This window comes from Apteryx rowi, unplaced genomic scaffold (assembly GCF_003343035.1).
Source record: "Apteryx rowi isolate R43461 unplaced genomic scaffold, aptRow1 scaffold_449, whole genome shotgun sequence".
Lineage (NCBI taxonomy): Eukaryota > Metazoa > Chordata > Aves > Apterygiformes > Apterygidae > Apteryx > Apteryx rowi.
Genome location: NW_020450704.1, coordinates 1 through 24171, shown reverse-complemented (window position 1 = coordinate 24171; position 24171 = coordinate 1). Strand labels below are relative to the sequence as shown.

Sequence of the window (24171 nt, the reverse complement as noted above, 5' to 3'; positions counted from 1 at the left end):
GCTCTGGCTTTGTCTTTTTGCCCTCTACTCTTTTCTCTTCCCTGCCAGTTCTCACTCCAGTGATACTAATATAAGAATTGTTAAATCTTATAATTCTGGAATGTTCTCTAAATAGAGAATTTTTTCCTGTGTTTTTGTGGTTTTGGTTTTTTTTTTTCTTTCTTTCTTTTAGCTCCTGGAGGCACACGCATAGATGACAATGACAAGACCAAGATGACCAACCACTGTGTATTTTTTGCAGATGAAGATCATGATGCCATCCGAAACTATGCTCAGGTCAGGATTGTTAAGGGGCCCTGTGGTTGATTACTGTTTTCTGTTTATGTATGAAAAGGGATTATAGTGGGACAGACTGACTAGCCTGCAATAACTAGTTATAGGGTAATTGAAAATTCAGTTAAGCAGTAATCTGCCCTGTTTCCATCTAACCTATAATTTTTAGTAAGAAAAAAAGGATGTCTAGGATCTTGTCATGGTTGGCAACCATTTCTATTACAGAAAGCTGTCTTACTTATTTCAGTCTGCTGTGAGGATAGTGATTTGTTTATTTGCTTTCTTATCTCTCCTCCCATCTGAGTGCACCCTGCACCTATGCTTCTCCTGCTTTCATGATCTTTTGGTCACATGATGGGGTAAAAAAAAAAAAAGTAAAAAAAACAATAAGCGTTTTCAGGAGCATACTTTTTGTAAAAGTAGCTCTGTAAAACGTTCTTCCTCTTTCCATGGCTGTAGCATGTTTTGCAAGCATTTGTGTTAGTGTATTTGATAAAGATTCTGTATTGAGTGAAGATACTCAACAATGCTGCCTGACTGCCTCACTGTATTCAATCACACCTGACAGCTTCCCCAGAAAGCTACATTATCAGAGGAGGGGTGCAGAGGGGAAATTTCCTATATTTGTTAACCTCCTCCTACCCCTTCTCCCCCTCCTGCACCACCGTTGAATCCATGGGTAGGCTAAAAAGGAGAGTAGAACAAAATTTTGAGAATTGGGACAAGAAAATTCTCACACAGTAGTAAATGCTCTTTGATTCAGACATTGCTGATATAAAGCAAGAATTGCAAAGCTTGTTTTCTAATTTTTTTTTGAACAGCCTAACAGAGGAGGGTGTTTCGTGGTAACTCACCAGACAATGCAACAGATGATTGCACAAATATTACACTGCTGACTGCTTATTTCCTGAAAACAATGTCTTTATTAATGTCTAAAAGACAACTGTAAAGCAAAATATGAAATCAGGAGAAGGCACCAATGCTACCTATTTTTTTTCTTTCCTATTGTGGAGTTGTGGCGATAGTTTAAAAAAAAAAAAAAATGTCATCATGGATTAGCCAAAGACATTCTTTAAAAGATTTTCTAGTGGCAGTCTTGTTTCCCTTTGCCTATTTTGTAAAAGAGAGTGGCTACGATGTTTACATATTTAACATTAATCTGTGTTTAGGTCTTCAATAAACTTATCAGGAGATACAAGTATTTGGAGAAGGCATTTGAAGAGGAAATCAAAAAGGTAATGTTGGTAGCAATCTCCTCTTGCAGGTTAATATTTTTTACCCTGTATCTAATGTAATGTGATGTTCTTATTTAGCTCTGCCGGAAAAGAGGGTAGAATCTACAGTTTGCAGAGGTGGCAGCTTTAATCTGAAACTTTAGCTCCATGAGAATACTTCTAGTAGCACTTTATCTAGAGTAATTCTGAAATAATGCTTCCTTTGGTTACTTTGACCAAACTCACCTTCTCTGCACTTTTCTGTGCAGGACTTCCATGTGCTTGGGGGTATGGCTCATACTGTGATGAGGTGTTACTATCCTGCCAATAAAGCAGGTTTCTGTGGTTTTCTTCCATGCAATAAATGCAGATCTGCCTTGCAAAATGGCACTCGATGCATGAGTACTAAACCGCTTTTATGATATGGAATGATTTCCAATGACAAGTTTTGAATTTAAGGCCATAGATAGATGCAAGAAGAGAGTCATTATCACGCTAGCAGAGTTTTCAGAGGATTTGTCTGTTAAACTGTTGTGGATATTTGTAGATTTTTTTTTTTTTTTTTTTGTCTTGTGAGACTGAATTCAAAGGAAACAGGAGAAATCTGAGTAGAAATTTTTGAGAAGAGCAAATATTTATTTATTTCAACTCTTTTAAATTCCTAGTAACAGCTGTGAACATCATCTTTTTCTTTCTTGTTTTTAACAGCCTAAATAAGTAATAACATGGTGCTGTGCCATAAGTTAAAAGTATATTTACATATTATTTAAACGTTAGAAAGATGAGTACACGGGTCAAGTGAGGGGAAGTCTGGAGTGATGGCTCACCACCTTCTTCTGTAGCTGAATGAATTTGGCTCTTATTTATACATTCTTGCTCATATAGAAAATTATTTTTGCACTTGTGACCAGAATGCCTATTAACTGAGGCTGATTGTGCAATACATCACTCTAAAGACCTAAATTTACCTCTGTCCCCACACAGATCTAATGTTCTTGCTGTTAATTACTATAATCAGTGACATGAGAAGTGCTGACTCATAGCAGTCAAGTTGCAGAGAGCATTCAGCATATTAAGCAAATGCCTTGTCAATTCAAACTGCCTCCTCTCTTCTGTAACTTGCCTGGTTTTGAATCCTTTAAGTTTATAAGAATTCACTTTGCACACTAGTAACAAGATGAGACCGTGGTCAATACAGAATAATTTGACTCTTGAGCTGAGGAACAAATGCCTCTGATTTGAAGATTAACCATACATTAGCTTCAGACAAAGCATAAATCTGAAGTACAGTTTAACTGGAGACTGGAGTCATGATATCTGAAATCTTACTTAAAGCTTTTGAAAGCATCCTAGCCATGGCAGCATGGAGCTCAGAGTGGGTTTGTTCACCTTGCAGAGACTGCAAGATTCAACTTTATGTAGATAATTTTTATATAGTATTCAGCAGTGCTATGATTTTTTTTTCTAGCTATGATTTTTTTTTTTTTTTTTTTTTTTTTTTTTTTTTTTGGTCTTTTTAAAAAATTTTTTTTTTTTTTTTTTTTTGAGGCCCTATGAAGAACTAGTGTTCTTCTGAGTCAGATCACAGCTTGCGGGAGAGATCACACGATTACGCCTGCATATTGGTCCTAGAGTGGGAGTTAATTTTTACTTTTGCCCGTCCATCACCACTGTAGCTCTGTGCTCCTGTGAGAATCTTGGTGTGGCTCCTGAAGACCTGGCCTTTGGGCATGGACCCTGTGCACATTCTCTTCTTTAATTAGTGTAGTTGTCTGCCAGTGCTGAGAGGGGAGTGAGGAGAGTCCTTCACTACCCCATGTCAGAGATTTAGAAACCAAGAAGGTGGCTGTGAAGATTCGGGCCTGTGTGTTGCAGCAGCACTGTGATTACCTTAAAACTCTTAGACTGCTTTTAGTTGGCGTTCTCCTTCCCTTTCTCCTCCCTCTTTTTTTGTGAATCTACACTTCAAGTGGCTGTCTTCTGACCAGTAAGGCTACTGGGTTTTGACTATTTAATGCTTTTATCAATATGTGCAGTAATGTGTGTGAGAGTAGCTGCTGGTACAGGACAGGTACATTAGCATTTCTAGTATGTGTTCCTGCAAGGTTTAGTAGTTCAAATGGCAGCAAACCTAGACTGCAGTTAGAAAAGCAAGAAAGTGACTCTGGCGTGGTATTTCATTGGTTGCTATCCCAGCAATGGAAGAGATTTTTCTAGCAGATTCATTAGGCAGTTTAGAGCACTGGGGGGAAATTAGCTCTTCTCACAGAAAGAGTCATGCTAAAAAGCAAAGCAAGACCAGCAGTTTCAATCTTAGGAAACAGATGGTGTTAGTGGGACTTCTCTTTAAGAAGAGATTGTCTCAGATGGCAGTGTTCATGCAAGTATTTGCTTTATGTCTTCCAGTTCAAAATTTTGTCTTTAAGGACATTATTATTTCTGGGCACCTTTTCCTTTTGTACCTGCTTCTGGCTTTCAGATTTTTTTTTATCTTAACTCTCGCTTCCCAAAATTGCAAAGTTTTTTTTCCTCTAATGATGTAAGCAAACTGTACATCTAAATTTTTACATCTGAATTTTTAATTTTGTGCAAGGGATTTCAATAGAAAGTGTTTAAGTGTTTTTCTCACCTGCTAGTTTTTGATATAGTCAGTTCAAGTTTATATCAGTGCTGCCCAGTGTAACTGCATAGACCTGTGTTCAGTTTTTGCAATGATTTAAGTGAAGTTCTTGGTTCCAAATTTGTGTTCATCTTTCTTACGTATGTTTTTTCTGTTCAGATCAGTGGATGAAGCATGCAAAATGAGCTATGTAGTGTATTTGCATGTTTAAGTAGGTGTTTTTTAGTAGTCTATGTAAGAGACTTTATGTGCTCACTGTTCCAGCTGACTTGTTTAACTAGTAAAGCATTCTGTATAGTTTGTTATCATCTTAATTGTGATAAAATACAGATAATTATATTTTTGGTCTTAAATTTATATAAATTACTGAGTTATATGAGAGTATCTGAAGTACTGGGAGATGTCCTTTGGTCGTGTTCCTGTTTCCCTAATGAAAGAACCCTAAATCAGGCTGGGAATTCTGAGGTGTGAGGGTACTAACATTCTGAAATCAAACATGGAGGAAACAGAGATGCTCTAAATTGGCTAAATAAAAGGTAAGAATCAGTCATCAGGTATCTGTTACGTTAGCTGCCTTCTCCATTGTTGACAATTCAGCACTGTCTACAGATGTGACAAACTGTCAAATACTAAAGCAACAGACCACTTCAGATAATAAAGATATTAAAAGATACCATACTGTGTGGTTAAAATTTCTTAGTTTTCACTGTTAAGTTTTCCAGATTGCAAGAGAACAGACATACTGGTATTTTTGTATGCTTTTAAATGTTATATATACACCTTTTTTATAGTCATGTATATCCTTTATGCTCAGAACTTGTGTGACTTTTTAAAAGAAAAAAAATGTCTTTAAGGGCAAAAATAGCATGTAACAGCACATTAGGTCTGATTTTGTGCTTATTAGGCATTCTAAACTCCCACTGAAATAGGTGGGAGTTTTTAGATATGCTAGAAATATAACACTGTGAGCCAGAATTGCGCACTTTATGCTCGGAAACAGTCTATATTCATAACAAATGCAGTAAGGCCAGTGCTTGTCTAACAGCAGGTGAGAATCAGGTTAGAACTTTGTGGCTGGTTTGGTGCTATTCTGAAATAATTTGGACACTCCGTGACTTCCTGTAGAGGTTTGTAATAAGTGATGGCAAAAGAAGAGCTCTTAAAGAAATCGGCAATAAAAATCTAAAAGAAAAGCTTTGAACTGAACATCTTGTTCTTTTTGATGGTTCCTAAGTGGGTTAATTAAAGGTTTTGATTCCTCCCATCACCCAGTCTCCCCCTAAATTAGGCCATGTTTTGCAATTGCGTGAAAGTATAGAATAATATCTTTGAACAGAAGAAATTGACACATAATATAGAAGGTTGTTAGAGCTACTTTTCAAAATATTAATAAAACAAATTATGCTAGTAGCACCCACAGTACTGTAGGCAGTGGGAGACATGTAGAAGAGCAGGCCCCTGCTCCAAAGATGCTGCAGTGGAGTACAGTTCAAGAACATCGTAATTAGAATTCATTCTGAAAGACTTGCAAGAAGCATGTTGCAAAGAAAAGGGAAGAGGATGAGGCTGTGAACTTCACAGATATGTGATTTCAGGCCTTCCAAAACATTTGAACAAATACAAATTTCTCAACTGAACTGATAAATGTTTGGGTGTTCTTCCCCCTCTCTCCTATTGTATTAAAGTTGTGCAATCTTTTTTTTTTTTTTCCCTGTTAGATTTAATATTGTGTAGAAAGAAAGTTTTTCTTGCATCATCTTCATGTGCACACAGAGCATTTCTGAATAATAGTAACATGTTACTGCTGTTGTCCTTTGATAGGTAAAGATATTTTTTTCTCTTTGAATTCTTTTCCACCTTGGACTGCATAACTCATGTTACAGCTGGAATTACTGGTATTGTTGCTTTCATGACTCCAGTATGACATGGATGGATCCAACACTGTTCATGGTCTAGACATTGCTGACAAAAGCCAGTGTGGGTTACACCTCAGAAATTAATTGAAAAGCTGGTCTAATGTGTTGAAATAGTCAGTGTGACCACCTTCTAATCAAAATCTTTATTTCTTGCTTATATAAGAGCAGAAAAATAGGTGTTAAGTAGGCTACACGCAAATTTATGCTGTGAAACTAAAGCTGTTTCGTCTTTGCTAACAGTTTCAGCCTCAGTACTTGCACTAAAGAGCAGAAGTTATAATTTAGCTGTTTTCTCCCGCAGATTGCATTTTGGTAGAATATTCTTGATAAAGCTTGCATAAAGAAAACTTGAAATACCCAGGCCTTCAGTCAAATATTTTACACTAGATTTATATTGAAATTCTGTAAAAAAATAATTTCAGTCTTTCCATTAAAGGAGGCCCTTCAGTTTCTTTATCCTGCACCATTATGTGCCAATTAATTGCTGCATTTGAAATACAGCATATCAGTTGTTTCTCATCCATGTATTTAGAAATATTAATTCCATTCATTTGCATCCCAAATTTTCTTACATTTTCTGGTTGTGTGTCAGTTTGTTGAAATAAAATTACACCTTGATATTTTATACTTTCATATTTATTCTTTTAAGCTAAAACTATGTTTTGCAAGTATTTGGCAGAAGCCCAATAAAAGCCAAATGATTTTTGTGGTTGAATCACTGAGGTTTTTGTAAACTGTAACTTAAAGTTGAAGTTATATAAGCACTGCAGTATGAATGAAAAGATTTTTTCCCCTCTTTTTATGTTCACAGATAGAGAGGTATTCATAAAACATTTTGTATGTTTTAATAACATACTTTATTCGTTACTTGGATTTGTAAAATGTCACTGTGTTCACAGTGAATTCACAGTGGTTCAGAAATATATTCCTACGTTCTTGTGTGTGTGTTCTTTTTTTTTTCTTGTTGGTTAATTTGTGCATTAGCTTGTGGTAGATTCAGTGACTTTTTGCAATGAATGAAGCTGCCCTTTGCCATCTAGCATCCTTTTTCCCAGCACCCACATTCCGATTGTTAACATGTTAAGAACACGTTTTTGTTAACAGAAATGCTATTGACAAAATCTTATTTTGTACARTTTTGTTCCTGGTATAAAGGAAAGGAGATTTACTGTACTGCATCAGTGCACTTTTGAAAGTCATTGACTTTAAATATTTTCATTTCATACATTAAAATAAAATGAATGAATCCTCTATATATTTAGTTGTTATTTTTAGACTTTACAAGGTAAATGCTTAGTCCAGATCTTCTAGCACATCACTTTTCCACAAGCTAATCATTTTCTGTTGTAATTAGTAATGGGAATGATGAGGTATTCCTGTCTTTCCTTTCCTGTCAGCTTTCTGAAGAATGTCTGAATTTGAAAATTATTTCTGATTTTGGCCAATAGAAAATCTCTGTGTTCCCTTTCTCAAAAGGAAAACAGGAAACTTTTTCATCTTTAATCCAATCCGATAATGCATCATTATTGTTTGCATGAATAATGGGTTGTTTGCATGAATAATGGATTTTGTAAGTTAGAAAATGAACTGCGGCTGTAGTGCTTGATCCAAATCCTGAAGACGTGAGTGGGCAGGCTCCTATGAGCCTGCTGAAATCAGGAAGTCTGTGTTCCTCAGTAACTCCCCTTAATTTCCACACTCTTAGGCCTTTAACAAGCACCTTTGTTTGTTTGTGTATGTGTCTATATTTGGATAAGACAGACCTTGTCTGTAAGGCAGTAAGAGTAAGGCAGTACTCCACAGGTTTGTATCGTTTTGGAAAGCGAAGTCATAAGTAACAAGTGAAATAGCACTGCATGCTTCAGGACAGATTTTGACATTACTGTTAATTACAGTGGGACTTTGGGGGGGGTATAAACTGTTCATTAATATTCTTCTCTACCTGTTATTATTGTCTGTGGTTCAATTATATCTGTTTGGGTTTTTTTTCTTCTTCTTCTCTTCTCTGACCCACAGCTTCTGCTGTTTCTTAAAGCCTTTTCTGAAACAGAACAGACAAAGTTGGCAATGCTTAGTGGGATCCTGTTAGCCAATGGGACTCTTCCTGCTACAATTTTAACAAGCCTCTTCACTGACAATATAGTCAAAGAAGGTAATTTTCCATATGGTCTTTCTTCCTTATTTTAGCTTTAATAGGAGGTGTATTTTATACAACATCTTTTAAATGTTGGAAGACTGTAACTGTTCAACATAAAGCAGTATTTTAAAGTATATACTGACAGCAAAAACCAACATACTTGACAAAATCTGACAAGAAGGCAGTCAAAAGTCAGAAAATAGCAACAAAAAAGCACACAAAAAAAGGGTGTAGGTTTTGTAGAAGTTATACGTTTGTGTAAACACACTTACATATAACTTAGTATCTGTCTGAATTATTATGATGTTATAAAGGTGAGAAGTATAACATCTATTGCTGAGATATACTTGCTACCATTTTTCAAGAGCTGCCAGCGTTTTGTGCCTGTGAGTGTGAAGTGGGACAGAGAGCACATACAGCCCAAGTGGATATTTCAAAAGAAAAACAAAAAAACCCCAAACCCTCTGTTTTGCCTTCATACCAGTAATGATCACTGTTAATCACTGATGCCATGGACTCGCATCTACCATCGGTCTTCCAATCTTAGGGCACGGTGCCTTTTTGCGATGAGGTTTTGTTTTTGATTTATAATCATCCACCTGGGAGTCTTGATTTTCCAAATGCTTGCTTGACAGTGTCTTTTCTCTGCCAGTTACTGATTACCTGGAATAATTGTGAATTCACTGCCAATACTGTAGAGTTTTTATGAAACATTTCTCTTTCATAAATTCTTCTACTTTCAGAAACAGAACATTCTCATTTGCAGCATGCTATTACATTTGTTTTCTAAATGCTGCAGAAAGAAAAGCCACAGCTGCAGCCTTGTTCTGTCATCACCCACAGCTTTCACAATCAGAATTAAACTAGGAGAAAATCCAAACAAAAGCACTAATCCGTGTCTTAGGATAATGGCCTGTAATGTTTTTAAATGAAAGCCTGTTTTTAGTTATGGGAGCACAAGAAGCATCTGAAAACTGTTTTTTAAAACTGAAGTAACTTGTTATATTTTAAATTAAACATTTTAAGAATACAATTGTTAGGTTAAAATCCTTGAAAAAATGCCATTTGTGTTATGAACTTGTGTTTCTAGGAGCTCTAAATGTTTGTCAGAAGCTCACTTACACCTTTGGTTGTCGGTTTATATTTACCAAAAATGTACTTGTGTCAGCATTTGAGAAAAAGGTTGTTCAATGAATGGTTTTGAATAGACTTTTTAAGGGGAAAGTAATTAAAGACATGATGATAAATGAAAAATAGAGAAAAGATCAAGGCTTAAAAAAACTAAATTGTACAAGAATAAATGTGATGCATTCCTTTGATTTATTTAAAAAAAAAAAAGTGTGAGCAGGTGAGGTTAAATGTAAAACACAGGGAGAAACAATTAGGTGAGCTGAGGGAGTTGTTGATCAGAATGAGAATTGTAATGTTGGCAAAGAATTGGCTGAAAGGGAGGTTAGGGTAGATTGTGCTGACGCGAGATCTGTCAAGTTTGAGGGATGTTACCAATAACTGAACTCATTTTAGGGTTGCCTTTTTTCACTGTTGTCCTTACTTTTAGTGTCAAGTGTGTATGGGAAAAAAATGCCTTTGGGGGATGTCTAATATATTTCTAGCAGAGACAGAGAAGTGTCAAGGCACTGTTGAGACCTCTTCGGGGTTAAGTATACCCTTATTGTCACCCATGTTCAAAAACTAGAGCAAAAGCAAAGAACAGCTAACGAGGATAATCAATAAAATGAGTGGTTGAAATTGCTTTCTGCAAATAGGGCTGAAAGGGAAAACCAGAAGAAAAGAAAAGCTATTTACAGGAAAGGACAGTGGCAATACCCAAATAGAATATAGGAACTGGCCAATCATGTATTTGAACTGTAAATTATAAGGAAGTTTGAAAACATATGGTGAAGAGTGGTGAAGCCCTGGAACAACCTTTCTCTAATAATTGTAGTGGCACATAGTCTATCTCATTTAAAGATAAAACTTGAGAAAAGATTTAGGGACAGGATTGTTCGGACAGTGCTTGGTGACAGACAGTTCCATTTAATTTTGGTAGCTATTCCAGTGATCTGAAAGAAAGTATTTTTTGTTGCTGGTGTGCTTTTTTGCAGCTGGTCAGCCTTTTTGCTATTTTATGTTTGCTTTCATAAAGAAGTAGCATGTGGCCTAACAAGCTGCTGTGTGGATTTTACTGTTGTCTAATAAAAGATGTGTTTCAAGCCAAACTCTGATATATGTGCTAGCAGACACTGCTGAAAGAGGGGTTATGATGGTGACACAGTGGAAAGATTTTGTTTGCATTTCCCCTGCCCTCCCATATGAATGGTTTAATATTGTCACAGCTATTCTCAGTTATTATATAGAACATGTGGACTGTGGATAGCTAGCTATAAATGTCTCTGACATCTTTATACAAGTTCAGCCAAAGCTCTGGAATGCATATGAACATCTTTCATATGCTGAACTGCGTTTTCATATTCAGAATTGTAGGTGTACATTATTATTAGGTCCCCTGTTAGCTGAAAAATGTTTGTCACTATTGAGTAGTCAGCTCATGTTTATTTACGATCTCGGCATCATGCTGATTTTATTTGGAACCTGATGTACAATACGTAAAACAAGCCCAAAGTAGTATTTTTCAGCCTCTCTTTTATGGCGTTGTGCATTCATAGTTTCATATAGTACTTCTCTAAGAATCATGTCTTACAGCTAAGTTCTTGAAATAAGGTTGGCAAAACTCTCATAATAGTCAGGATTTGTAATGAACATTATTAAAGTTTATACTGCTTGGGGAATGATCTCTTCCCTTCTTTGTTTAGTGACTCACTTAATCAATGTATCCTAGAAATAGAAAGAATGGATCCCTGTAAAGTAGCTAAGAATGACTTAGCTAGTTCCTACCGGTCAGTCCCACCAAGCTCTTAGAGCTTTAGGACTGTTTGGAGGTGAAACAGAAAACTGTGGCAATTGGCTGTAGCATAGGATGCCATTGTCATTATCACCATCCTCAATATTACTGTAAATATTGATGTTAATGTAGTATGGAGAAGCATTAACTGGCCTATAGAAGAACTTTTCAGCCAGGAAGAGATGTGTGTCCAGCTGCAGAACAGCTCTGCAGCTTCCTTCCCGGGCCCTGCACTTGCCACTTGTGGCTGAGTAGCAGAAGAGATGCGGTGGCGCCACTCTAGGGAAGCGTGTTGGAGGGAAAGAGATATGGAGCTCAGGGCTTATACCTCCGTTGGTAAAGCTATGACTAACTGAAGTAGAGCTCTAACAATGCAGAACACTATGTTGTGTCTCGGAAGGAGCTTCTTCCCCTTTAAATAGTATTTGCATGGTCCTACCAGCTACTAAATACCTCCTAGAAGGATGTGGTACAATCAGTAACCTTAAAGTTTAGTAAGTCCAGGACTTACCTAATTCAAAGGGGTTTTTAGTAAGTCTTTCAGTTCTTATTCCTGACTAGTCTCTATTTCCTGCCTTCATTTCCTAACTGATTTAATTCAGAATTTTTTGTTTTGCATTTGGCCTGGACTGTAAATTACAGAGGAAGGAAAAAACAATTGAAGGAAAAGCAGAAAGGAAGGTCTTTGAAAAGTTGAATGTAGAGGGGTAAAACAGAATGAGAAGATTTTCAAACAATGTAACGTACTTGAAAAAGTTAATACTGCATTAAGGAAAAAAATGTACACTTCAGCTCTACGTGTTTGTTCCTGTGGTCATAAAATGTATTCTTGTTCCATATTAAATTCTTGTAACCATGTTGAAAATTGCTGAAGCATGTTTTCTGTTTTTCTCAAACAGGGATTGCAGCTTCTTTTGCTGTAAAGCTTTTTAAAGCATGGATGGCAGAGAAAGATGCCAATTCTGTTACCTCTGCTTTAAGAAAAGCCAACCTAGATAAAAGATTGCTAGTAAGTACTATATATTTTCAGATATTCTTGTTTGTCATTGAGGAAAGGAAGAAAATAAAATTCAAATGATAGTTTCCTGTAGGCATGTTAACTCCCTCTTAGACTCCTTTAGCATTTTTTAAATATTTTGAATCATGGCAATATTGTTATGGCTGTGGCACTGATACAGGTTCAGGAGAATTAAATATCACATGTTTTTCCATTCTGTCTCTGTTTTTCTGTAGTTAAATGCCTTCTGAAAGGCATTTATATATAAGGGGCTCAGAAATTAATTAAATGTTTTTTCTCTAACAGGTGCTAATAAACCACACATCACCAGCAACTGTGTGTGAAGGCTTTTATTTTTTTGAAATATATTTTACCTTTGTATATAATTCAATATAAAGGGTGTGTGTTATCACAAATGATCAGAATGTAGCTTTCTGATGCAAGTGTTTAAATAGTATAGAGATAGTGCAATAAGCTAATTTTCCCACAGTATGGCCACTTGAGTAAGTTAAATGGTCTTATGGTGATGACAGCAGAGCTACTAGGAGCAATGCAGGAAAGCTTTCAGCCTTTTTACTCAAGCTTGTGTCCTGTGTTTATAGCAATGGCCTGAGGTGTTTAGAGTATATTTGAATATGCAGCAATATGTTGGGTGCCTTTCACTCCTACTGTCTTTCTGAAGGTCTGAAGATCAATATATCTTTTTTTTTAATTCTTAAAAAGATTGCTGTGGTAATCCAATGCAACATGCTACATCCTGTGTAGCACCACCCAGAGAGTTTCACCGGTATTTCCTGTTTCTGCCTCAATTTATATTTAGAGAAGAATCTTTCAAAAACAAAACATCCTTCTGCACCCCTTCATCTCTTCAATTCGTATGATTTTAAGAATCCAAATGATAAAGAATTTGCCACATAGCTGGGAAACTGGCTAATTAAACTGTTTATTAGAGAGGAAAAATAAAGCTAACTGTATCTTATTTCTGTTTCAAACTTTACTGACTAAAGCCTTCAGCTGTTTTACTCTCATTATGCTGCTATATTAAAAAGCCATCAAGTATCAGATGATGTTGCCTAGCACAGATGCCTTGATGAAAGTTTCTTCTTAATCTGCTTTTCAGAAAGTAAACAGATTGAAGGACTGCAGTTTCTTTGTTTTTTATATATATGTGTGTGTACATATATGTGTATATATATACACATACATATATGTATACACATATATGTGTGTGTGTGTGTATATATATATATGACTATCCAGACCACAAATCATTCTTTTAGACACCAAGACTTGGCTTGTAAGCAAATACCATTGAATCCTTGCCAAGCTGGGGTATTAGTTGTAGCAATTTTTAAGAATCATTTTAACTTTTCTCAGTAGCTAGATTTTTCATAAGTCATAGATTTACAGTGTCTTTGAATTAGAAGTCATAAGCAGTCTCACATGCCTAGATGAGGTAATGCTAACAGTTTACATAACAAATTTTGATCTTTTATCACAAAAATTTTGAAATGGTTCATTAGACCAGATTTAACAGAGTAGTGATATTAGGCTGGGGTGCCTGAACCAGTTATATATTGCTAATATTTTGAAAGGTAAATGTAGAAACACTTGGAGGGCATAGTGAATGTGGTGAACATGTAATGGCTTTACCATCTTCTAGAATATTCTTGGAATTTGGAAAAGGTATAATGCCTCTAAGAGTTGTTGTTTTGAGTGACATCTTAAATTCACAACTATTAATGAGTATATGCACTTAATGTAGAGAGGGTGTTAAGTTTTTTGCATAACTGAATATTCATTTTCCCCCCCTCCTTCAATGAAACACAGCAACGTGAATGAAGTGTTGACTTTTCCAGTGTTAATACAATCACTGAGCTTTTTTTTTTTTTTTTTTTAAAGTGCAATAACAGGTGGCTAATGGAGTTCATTCTTAAAAAATATACGTTCTGCTCTATCAAGAAAGAATAATTAGCTGTTTATTTAACAGAGAGCATTTCTGTCTTTTAGGAACTATTTCCAGCCAACCGGCAGAATGTGGATCATTTTGCCAAGTATTTTACTGATGCAGGTCTAAAAGAGCTCTCGGATTTCCTTAGAGTTCAGCAGTCACTGGGGACTCGTAAAGAACTTCAGAAAGAACTACAAGAACGTCTCTCTCAGGAATGCCCAATTAAAGAGGTAAAGACTGTTTTTAAAAATGTTTGTTTATATAATCATAGTCAAAGACTTAAATAAACAGTAGGTAGAGAGGATCAGATGTAGGTGCCTTATAGGTTTCTTCCGATTTTCTTTAAGTTATCTTAATTTATTCATCAGTTCACTCTGCTTTCAAAAGACTAAAACAACAAAACGCCCTCTGGATTTTCAAGTGCAGTTGATTATTTTTGTGTCCCGGTGTCCTCGATGAGAATGCATTTTAGTTAACTGTTAACTGCTAGGGTGGATGGGAGGGATAAAACTTGTAGCCAAGTAACAGTAGTGTTGCTGAATAAAAACATGCTAAATGCTTCCTTTTTATTATTATTATTCTAATTTTGTTTCTTATTATCTCTATATTGTGGTGGTACTTGTACTTGTAAATGACTGCAAATATTTGATAAGTCAGAGTTGACTGGAAATATTGTGTAAGACAGCAGTTTATTTCCTGCTCCAGGTAGTGCTTTATGTAAAAGAAGAAATGAAAAGAAATGAGCTGCCAGAGCCAGCAGTGATTGGTCTCCTCTGGACCTGTGTAATGAATGCTGTGGAGTGGAACAAGAAGGAAGAGCTGGTTGCAGAGCAAGCTCTTAAACATCTGAAGGTGTGTGCGTGGGTGAAGAGGGGAAGGGCTGCTGTCAATTTAACAGAATACATTCTATAGCTGTCAAGTTTTTACACCTTTAAATCCAGAAGATATAGGGTCTTGAGGGCTAACACTGATACCAAAGTATTGGAATATATTGTGTATAGACTGTTCCCCTTTAGACAAGGTAATGCAAAAGTGAAAAGTTCAGATTATTGAGTACTATAGGATCCCCTGAGGCATGCAATGCAGAGAACTAGGTCAAAGTGAGGTGGTCATAGCTTAAGCATCTCTGCATTATGCTTTCCAGTACTGTGGACTCTGAGAGGCTTCCTGCCTTGGCCACAATGCTAAGCAAATGTTGAGAACCAGCTCTGCTCATACCTGACTAGTAACCCTGCTGGAACTGTTTTTGCAATGTCTTTGCCAGAGGCAAAGAAGTTTTGAGGGCATGGTGAGGCGGCACCTGTGCTGGCTTTGCATAGATCTTGCATGGCTGCTTAGCTCAATCTGTGTGAAAATGTTTCCTGCCTAAGCTGACTGTGAGAGCTGGGCAGGTACTTCTCAACTAACGAGTCAAGAGCTGGTTCTGCATAGAGCTGGCTGAGAGCTTGTGCGCTGTAAGCATGGTTATTCTCCAGTCCAGAATACTCTCCTGGTGGATATTCGTCGATAAGAGAACTGAATGCGTAGAAGTTCAGGTCGTAGTTTGCTAAGTGATGACAAATTGCTGGATCACAGTTAATAGTGGTACAAAAGCTCTCATAACCTTGGAAAAGGAATGATGCTGAGACATCAGAAGTCATTGTTATGGTTGGTATTCATCAGCAAAGTTTGGAAGAATTGTACAGTGTAAGACATTTGAACTGAGAACAGAGGCAGAGAGACTCTACAAATTAGTCCTCTGGTAAACCGTGAGCAAGAGAATTCTTCCTCACAGCTTGCACTGCAAAGATTGCCCAAAGACATTCTGTACCTTATTCTTTATGATGAATGGATTTTGAGCATGGTCAGAATTCCTTTCCTCTTCATATTGGATGCCTCTCCATACTTGAAGTTCCCATGTTGGTTTAGCTCCTACTGTTGCTGATCCTTTCATCTGAATTTGGTTTCCCAAGAGAGACATGTGTCACACTAAAAACATAGTTGTTTGGGATCTTGTATAGTCCTTAATGATAAAAGGGAATGCAGACCTTGAAATCTTCTCCAGCTGTAGGGACCCAAATAGCAGTAGAAAGATGGGATAGTTTACAAAACGAAAAGGAACATTGTTTTCTTGTTCTTTCAATATGGTAATTGATCATATCACTTGTGTTGTATCCCTTTAGGTTTATTGTCTAGTACTGTTGACTTGATGCCTTGTCCTACAGATCTCACTTACTGAATAGTCCATAGCCATGTGTGTAACCCCACTGAATCAAGCAAGTCATCTTGCCTAAATAAGATACACGTCTTTATATTTACGTCCACTGCTTAAAAACAGATGACAAATTTGTATGGGGTATTTAGTATTTGCACTTACAGGTAAGATTTTAACAGAAGCAACAGAAATAGAAATGTAGAATTCTCCAGCCTCTTCTTTACATTTCAGTGTTCAAAAATGAACAGTCTTTCCAATTCATATCCTATCTCTATGGATAGGTATAGACAGATCTTGGCTTCCTCTGGACTCCAAGCTGACCAGGTGTGTGACCTGATTCCAGAAGTCATGTAACTGTATTAGCATGGCACAAAGCCTAGTCCCTGTGTCCTCCTGTGTGTGGACATGTCCTGAAACAATCTGGAGTTTTTTTGCCTTGATGATGCAAGTCAGTATGCATATAATCACATACTTAAAGTGGAACATGACAGGTGATGTGATTTATTCTTGTATGACTGGATCTAACAGATAACTTTGACAAAGCATAATTTTCAGCACTGTGACATCTAGGCGCCAGTCTCTTGAAGTCATTAGACTCCTTTTAATAACTTGCATTGTTAGGAACTCGGTGAAAAGAAAAGAAGTACCAAGGCACGAAATATTAGTTTAAAGGGCTGAAGGTAAGAGAGAATCTTGATAGTCTAAGTGTTGCAGTGCTGTGTCAAAAAAATAACATTGTTTCTAAAGATGTGTTTATACCTTGTGACACACCACTAGAGGGGCCTAGGGGATTCTTTCGGATTCTGGGGTTAGTTGCACTGAACTTGAGAGATCATCATTTGTCAAGTGTGAGAATTTATTAGAGCTAAGAGGTTATAACAAAGCTAACAGTGTAGCAGAGCTAGAAATATAACAATACTGAAAATATAGATACATATCAGAGCTCTACAGTTCAATCACAGGTGCAGGTACAGTGACTGCTCTTGCCCTTTCCTCGAGGGCCACCCCTCTGGTATAGTTTTCCCCAGATTCTCAAGCAACGGGCGCACAGTATAGTGACTGCTCTCGCCCCTTATGGGCCACCCCTCTGGTATAGTTTTCCCTGGTTTCTCCTCACCATGCTGTTGACATCGGGGGCATCCCCACTGATGGGTGGGTCCTTGGGTCCACAGGCCAGCTGACCGTGGGTCCGAGTCCCCATAAGCATATGTGGTTGACTCTCTTTTATGCCCGGTTAGAGCAATGCCAGCCCACAGCTATACCAATACCAGCGTGCACATCAGCAGGTGACCCAGTGCTCAGCCCATGGCACTGCTCAGTTGGTAATAATGAGCCCATGAACTGGTCATTCTGGGTGGGGAATGGCTCCACAGCACCTAGATGTTTACGGTGTGGGTCTGTGGTGTCACTTCTCCTTTATCTAGTCTTGTCAATGATGGAGTCGGTGGAGGGTGTGCCCCCAGGCTACAGCAACCCCACAGTGTGGTGGTGCCAGCCGTGGTGCACCTGGGGTATGTTAACTCTTGGGGAGCTCCCAGAGCAAACCCCTCTTCTATGGGCTGCACCATCTGGAGTCCCACGCCTGCCTGTGTGGCGCCTGTCAATACATGAGGGAAATGAAAAACTAATTGCTAATGTTAGCTACTTTCTAGTCATTTTTCATAGTTAATTATGCAAAAGAGTTTCTTCCAAAACTAATGATGTATTCTGCCTTCCTAGCTGGCTGTTAGGACAGTTACTATGTGATTTCTTGCTCTCCCTTTCTGTAAATTAGTAGCTGATAATTATTTTGCAAAAGATATTCTGGAGGAACCTTTCAAGTTTTATTTTATTTTCATCCATATTAATAGTTTTTCCAGTGGACATGTTAAGTAAAAACTTCAGGAATTAGTTCCTCATAAAAAAAAGTCCTAACATTTTAAGAATGGGTGCATCAATGCTGCTGGTTAGTATTTCATTATGATTGCATCAGTTAGGAGCCCTAGTCACAGACTGGAACTCCGTTATATAAAGGCACTACAAATGCAGCTGAAAAACACCAAACTGACAATGTCACTGAATATTATGAAGAAGGTTGAACTGATCAATGCAAGAACAATGTAAATAGTAACATTAAAGTATATCTATCCAGTGGCTCTGAAGACCAATGGTAATTTGTCTTCTCTTCGACTCTGAAAAAAACCTTTAATATTAGCTTAATTTTAAGATTGCAGTCTTAGCTGGACTCATTACAGGCTAAAGCTACTAATAAGAGCAAAGGAAATAGGAAAGATGAATAAAACATGGTAGCTTTTCAGAAAAGAGTGCATGAATTAAGGTCTCTCATTTTCTTTTGAGGGACTTTAATAATATAATAAAAGATAAAAAGGTAGCTGCTCCTAAAAATAAATAAATAAATAAAAGCTTCTTTTTGTTAAGCATTTTTTCTCATATTGAAAACTCTTAAAATTAAAACTTATGCTAACATCCTGGAAAAGACAATGAAGTGTACTGCTACTGTCTTCTCAGAGTATCATTAGCATTTAATACCATGCTTTGAAAATACGGTTCTCTGTCGAAGGAAAGGTCATCGTGAAAGTCTCACAGTGATAATGAGAAAAACTAATGACATTTGATCACAGTTAACCTGGAATAATTGAATTTTATTCTGTTACTTTAAGACTTCTGAAATCCTTGTGAGACTGGAGATTTGTATTTTCAGGAGCTTCATCCTTGAATTTCTTACATTGTGAACATGGAAAAAACATTATTCCTGAGTCAGTAGCATGCTATCTTGTAAAATGTACAAGCAGCAGTACTTCAACATATAAGCTTTATAAGTTCATTTTACAAAATGCTCTATCTAAACATAGCGCTGAAATTTAATTCACAGCGTGCTGCACATCTTACAAAATCTCATGGATCTTTATGCATGTGCATTGCATGTATTTAGGTAAATGCTGCTGGCAAGTAAATTCTAGGTTTCAGTGAAACTGTTTTTCAGGGATGAAATTCATGCTACCATACATTAGAAAAGTTTTTATTATTATTTTATTTCCAGTATATTGACATGCATTTTGCTTTTTACCCTGTCCCTCTTTCAGCAATATGCCCCCCTGCTTGCTGTCTTCAGCACTCAAGGCCAGTCGGAGTTAATCCTTCTCCAGAAGGTTCAGGAGTACTGTTATGACAACATCCACTTCATGAAAGCCTTTCAGAAGATAGTGGTACTCTTTTATAAAGGTAAGACTCTATATCCAGTGTTGTATGCTGTACATGAACATTGTACCTAGCATTAACTTGCACATGTTTTACTAAGTTATTAAGCATGTATTAGCCTATATTGCAGACAGGGCTAAACTCTTGATCTGCTAGAATGGTTAACTAGCAAGAGATTCCTTGAATGGCCCCCTTGTAGGAAGAACTGTTTTGAATACACATGATTCTCCAGTGGCATAGTTACTCTCTGTGCCAACCACCTACCTCTGCTATAATAGGAAACAGAAGTTCTCTGGGTGTTGCATATGGGAAAGGCTATGGTGAAACTGAACTCTGAAGTGCCTTACAAAGGTACTTCATGTTCCATGTGCCACCAGGAAAAGTCAAAACAAGCCCTTCTTTTTGTCACATTTATCTTGTAGTCAAGAAGCGTGAGCAGAATCGCAGCAACATCCACTGTCTGTTCAAGTACAGTTTAGCCCCAGTATAAAACCAGGACTAGCAAAATTTTTCTATAAATTCCTGATGTCCTGATGGGGCAGAGGGAGAAGAACTTGATTTTAATGAACATTAAAAGTGGAAACCTTCTTGTGGGGGAGATTGTTCATGGTTTTCTTGTTATTCTCCCCTGGCAGAATGAAGCTTTTTCCTTCTCAAAAGATGCTGTTCTTTCTCTGTTAAAGTGGATGGTACTTTTTGCTTTGCCCTTGATGGAAGAAAGACCAGGCCAGTTTTTCACTTCCGCTTTTCTTTTTCCTGTCAGTTTCCTGCAGATGCCATAATTTGAGGGATTTCATTTTTATTGTGAAGCTGACTTCTTAGCAAGTTTATTCAGATCGGGTTGTCATAGAAACGAATAGTTTGTTCTGTTTGTGATGTGTGGGTGCCAACCGGTTTGTTCTGACGTTCTTGCTATAAATAGTTGAAGGAGAAAAAGCAGCAGGAGTAGAAAGCCAGTATTGATCCTTGTTTCACACAGTTGTGTCCAGGTACGCTTTCAAAGCAAACGGGTTCAGATTGTTAGAACAGTTGCATGGCTTCAGAAGGTAAAACTAGATGAATCAGATGAATTTATTTCCATCCTCACTGGGTCAATATGGGGCCTCAATGATTAAATGAAAAAACAATAAACCTTTTTGTCCATCTGCCCTCAAATTCTAAAATTTGTAAAGACTGTTAATGACTAAGGAAAAACTTGAAACTGCAACCTGCAGCAAGCACTTTATTCAATTTTCTTTAGAAAAGAAAATTCACTTTGGGCATGCTGAATGAGCACTGTAACGGCTGTGCATTCAAACCATAAACTATGGTTAAAACAGGAATAGTTTTGTATAGGATTCCTTTCAAAGTTTTTGTGAAGTCATTACTGCATTAGTCTGCAAGAGCAACCTTGACATTCTGAAGTATTTAAAAAAAAAAAAAATCACTAAGGTGTACATTAAAATTAATCAGCTGCTCCAAAAACCCAGTTCCCACCTACTCCACTCACCCTACATGCCCTTGTTATGACTCTGAAGATATACTTGCGGGAAGACTTGTTAGGAAGGATGAGAAGATTTTAGCCTTAGCACTACAGGTGCCATGACATTATTTAGGATTCCCATAGTGTCTAGAAGAGTGTTTGGATCAACTGTATGGTACATCCTGGAATTGTTCTACAGTGAGTTCAGTGTGTCCAGAATGTAAAATATTCACAGTGCATGTGCCTATATTTCTGTCTAGGATATCTTGGGCAGAAATAGGCATGCTGAAGCATCTGCTTCTCTAGCATATGATGCAGTCGTGCAGCAGCACAGCTGCCACCCATTCGTTAGTCCATTTAGACTGAAGCTGCATCTGTCCTGTTTAGCAGATATACTGCTGCCTGCTAGCAATTGCTAGCCTGGCTTTACAGCCACCAGGCATAGGGCCCTTCTGAGTGCTGGACTCAGGAAGTCATCAACTCCATTTGTTTAAAGCAGCTTTGGAGTCTGACAGCGTCCGTTGGCCAAGGACATACTACTGGATTAACCAGGAAAGGCTTTGGGAGCATTAGTCCTCCTATTTCTCCTACATAATATTATCATGCTTTAACTGCTTATGGCTTTGGCTTGTCCAGAGTTGTGAGAAGGATACGAGCCTGAACTGGGGCCTGAGCACTGCCTGGGCCTGCATCTGCTTCATTTCAATGCTCATGGATCTTCCCTACCCTTCTTTCCAGTTCACACCTACCACTAGAAATGAGCCACCAGGTCCTTTTGGGCTCTTATGCTTTATTACAGTTTCATTGCTTATGAGAGCCTATCTTCTGTTTCCTAACAGTCAAGGACAACAACCCTATTACTGGCTATGGTATGGTTGGTGGTGAGGGAACAGAAGCCCCTCTTCCCCTTTTTTGTTATGTTTCAACTGTAAGCTCCATAGGATTTGGAAAGGTTTCAGAGTACCCGATGAACTTTTTCTAGTGACAAATTGGAGTATCTGTGGATGACCAAATCATTAATGTAGCTTTCCACCAGCAGGCATGTGGACACTTTATTGCTTATTACTCATTATGAAGGAGTATTTCCTCGGCATGAAGATAGTCATCAGTGATGGGCACCAAGTGCCACCTGTGCTTTGATAAATTTAGTTGTATGACTACTCTCTCATGGATGTATCCAGCATCTTGCATTTAAATGCTCCCTATTTCCATCATAAAATAGCCCTTGGATTACTTTCCTGAAAATTACCTGGAAATACCTGAACGTATCAGCAGAAATGGTTGAGCTCATTAGCATCTGAAAGGCCTGAAAGTCTGGGTTTTTCTTCTGAAATCTGTCCCGTCTGTAAACAAGCAGGAATATCCCTTCTTCCTCCAGCCAAAACCCAAGCCCTTTTTTTCATACATGGTAGCAGCTTTTTACACATATAGGTATAATCTGCAAAAGTAGTTCTATAGCTGTTTAAAGCTTGTTGGCTTTATTATATCTTTGTGCTCCTGCTACAGTAGAGGAAAAAGCTGGCCAGTTCTACACTGAGCCGTGGGTATGTCATTGCTCTCTGGTTACCACTAAAAGCCAGTAAAATTGTAATCAACATTTAAGCCAGTCTTAGAGCACAGCAACAGGATCAGAAATGTATGGCAACAAGTTGTAGATCACTTCTACAAAATAACCCATGATCTGTGCAATATGTTCTCTGTCTTTTTTTTAACTTTTCATGAGAACCTGTATGTAGATTCTGTTTGAGTTGATTGTCAAAGCTACCTAGCTTTTTCTAAGTGTCTAGAACTTACTGTTTGGTCGTAATTTTATTGGATGAGGTGGTGGTGGGGCTTTTACTTGCATCTAGCTCTTAGATGTTTTAAACAAAAGTACCAATAATAAAAGACCTAGAACTTTAATGTCTAATGAGAAGAAATAGACTATACTGGATCTACAAAGCCTGACCCAATACCAAACTAAAATCAGTGGAAGCTTTCTATTTTCTTTTTTGCCTAAAATATTCTATTTTTATTCAATATATTTGTAACTATGTAGAAGAGCACTAGTCCTTGATATTGTCTTACAAACTGCTAGAACTATATTTCATCATTTAAAAAAAACCTGCCAATTTCATGTTGACCATACACTCTTAACAATAACTGTAGAATAAGAAAATTACAGCATTTTCCTGAGTGACATCTGCTGAGTTGCCAGCTTCTTTGCTGGCTGTACATGAGCTGTAAGATATGTTGGTTTTCAGTGCATTCACGTTGCCCTGCATCTCTTAATTGCACACAATGTGCAATGTGTGTAAAATAAGCATGGTTATTATTGGATTACGTGCTGTATACCATATTCACTTGCAAAGCCTCCTTTCTTTTTGTTTGTGTCCAGCACAGAGGTTTCAAGTGTGAAATCTTGGCGCTATTGAAGTTAATAGCCATTTCTTTCATGAAGATCAGAATTTTTCACCCTTTGGACTGAAAACACCCTTAACAGGCACAATATCGTCTGTACCATTGCATTAGAATTCAAGTCAACATTTATGAAATACTGAAAGAATCAGAAGCACCCAAATTTGCTGCAGCATAATTAGGCCTCAGAGAAACTAATCTGCAGTCTTCTCGTAACCAGAAGATGCAAACTATCTTCTCAAAGAAATGTGCTATGAATCCTGCACTTACAAGAAGCAAGTCTTCAAGCTCCACTTGACAAACAGGTTTTGTTTTTTTGATGGAACACAACTTTCTCTAAACTTTCATTATTCAGTTACCTTCTTTTGATACAGGATGCAAACTTTTCCCAGCAGAAAATTGTGTACCATAAAGACTCATTCTGCCATAACTATACTGTGGGTAGCATTCCTTGTATTGAGAGAGCCCTTGCCTAAGGCTGTGTCCTCCCAGCAGAGTTAGATGCAGTAGAGTTGAGCTGAATCATGCTGATTGATTGATTGCACTAGCAACTAGGGTATGCTTTGCCCTTTACCACTGATAGCTATGCAGTTCGAGTTAAAAGCAACAGAATCACAGAATCGCTGAGGTTGGAAGGGACCTCAGGAGATCATCTAGTCCAACCCCCCTGCTCAAGCAGGGTCACCTAGAGCACGTTTCCAGGAATTTTGTCCAGGCAGGTTTTGAATATCTCCAGAGAAGGAGACTCCACAACCTCTCTGGGCAACCTGGTCCAGTGCTCTGTCACCCTCACAGTGAAGAAGTTTTTCCTCATGTTCAGATGGAACTGTCTGTGTTTCAGTTTGTGCCCATTGCCTCGCGTCCTGTCGCTGGGCACCACTGAAAAGAGTCTGGTCCCATCCTCTCGACC

The 24171-nt window shown here is 37.6% G+C and overlaps 1 protein-coding gene across 3 annotated transcripts in view; it reads left to right on the top strand.

Moving 5' to 3' along the window:
• Positions 1–23893, top strand: part of BZW2 (basic leucine zipper and W2 domains 2) — a 31512-nt gene extending 7619 nt beyond the window's left edge. Inside the window, exons 3-10 of one of the 3 annotated variants that reach the window (XM_026077110.1) lie at positions 173–276; positions 1443–1508; positions 8040–8175; positions 11962–12071; positions 14070–14240; positions 14716–14862; positions 19288–19426; positions 23242–23893. In XM_026077110.1, the coding sequence (XP_025932895.1) occupies positions 173–276; positions 1443–1508; positions 8040–8175; positions 11962–12071; positions 14070–14240; positions 14716–14862; positions 19288–19426; positions 23242–23261 (893 nt within the window). In that variant the 3' untranslated portion in view covers positions 23262–23893. The other 2 variants (XM_026077108.1, XM_026077109.1) reach the window with 2 other exon arrangements.
• Positions 23894–24171: the final 278 nt, after the last annotated feature.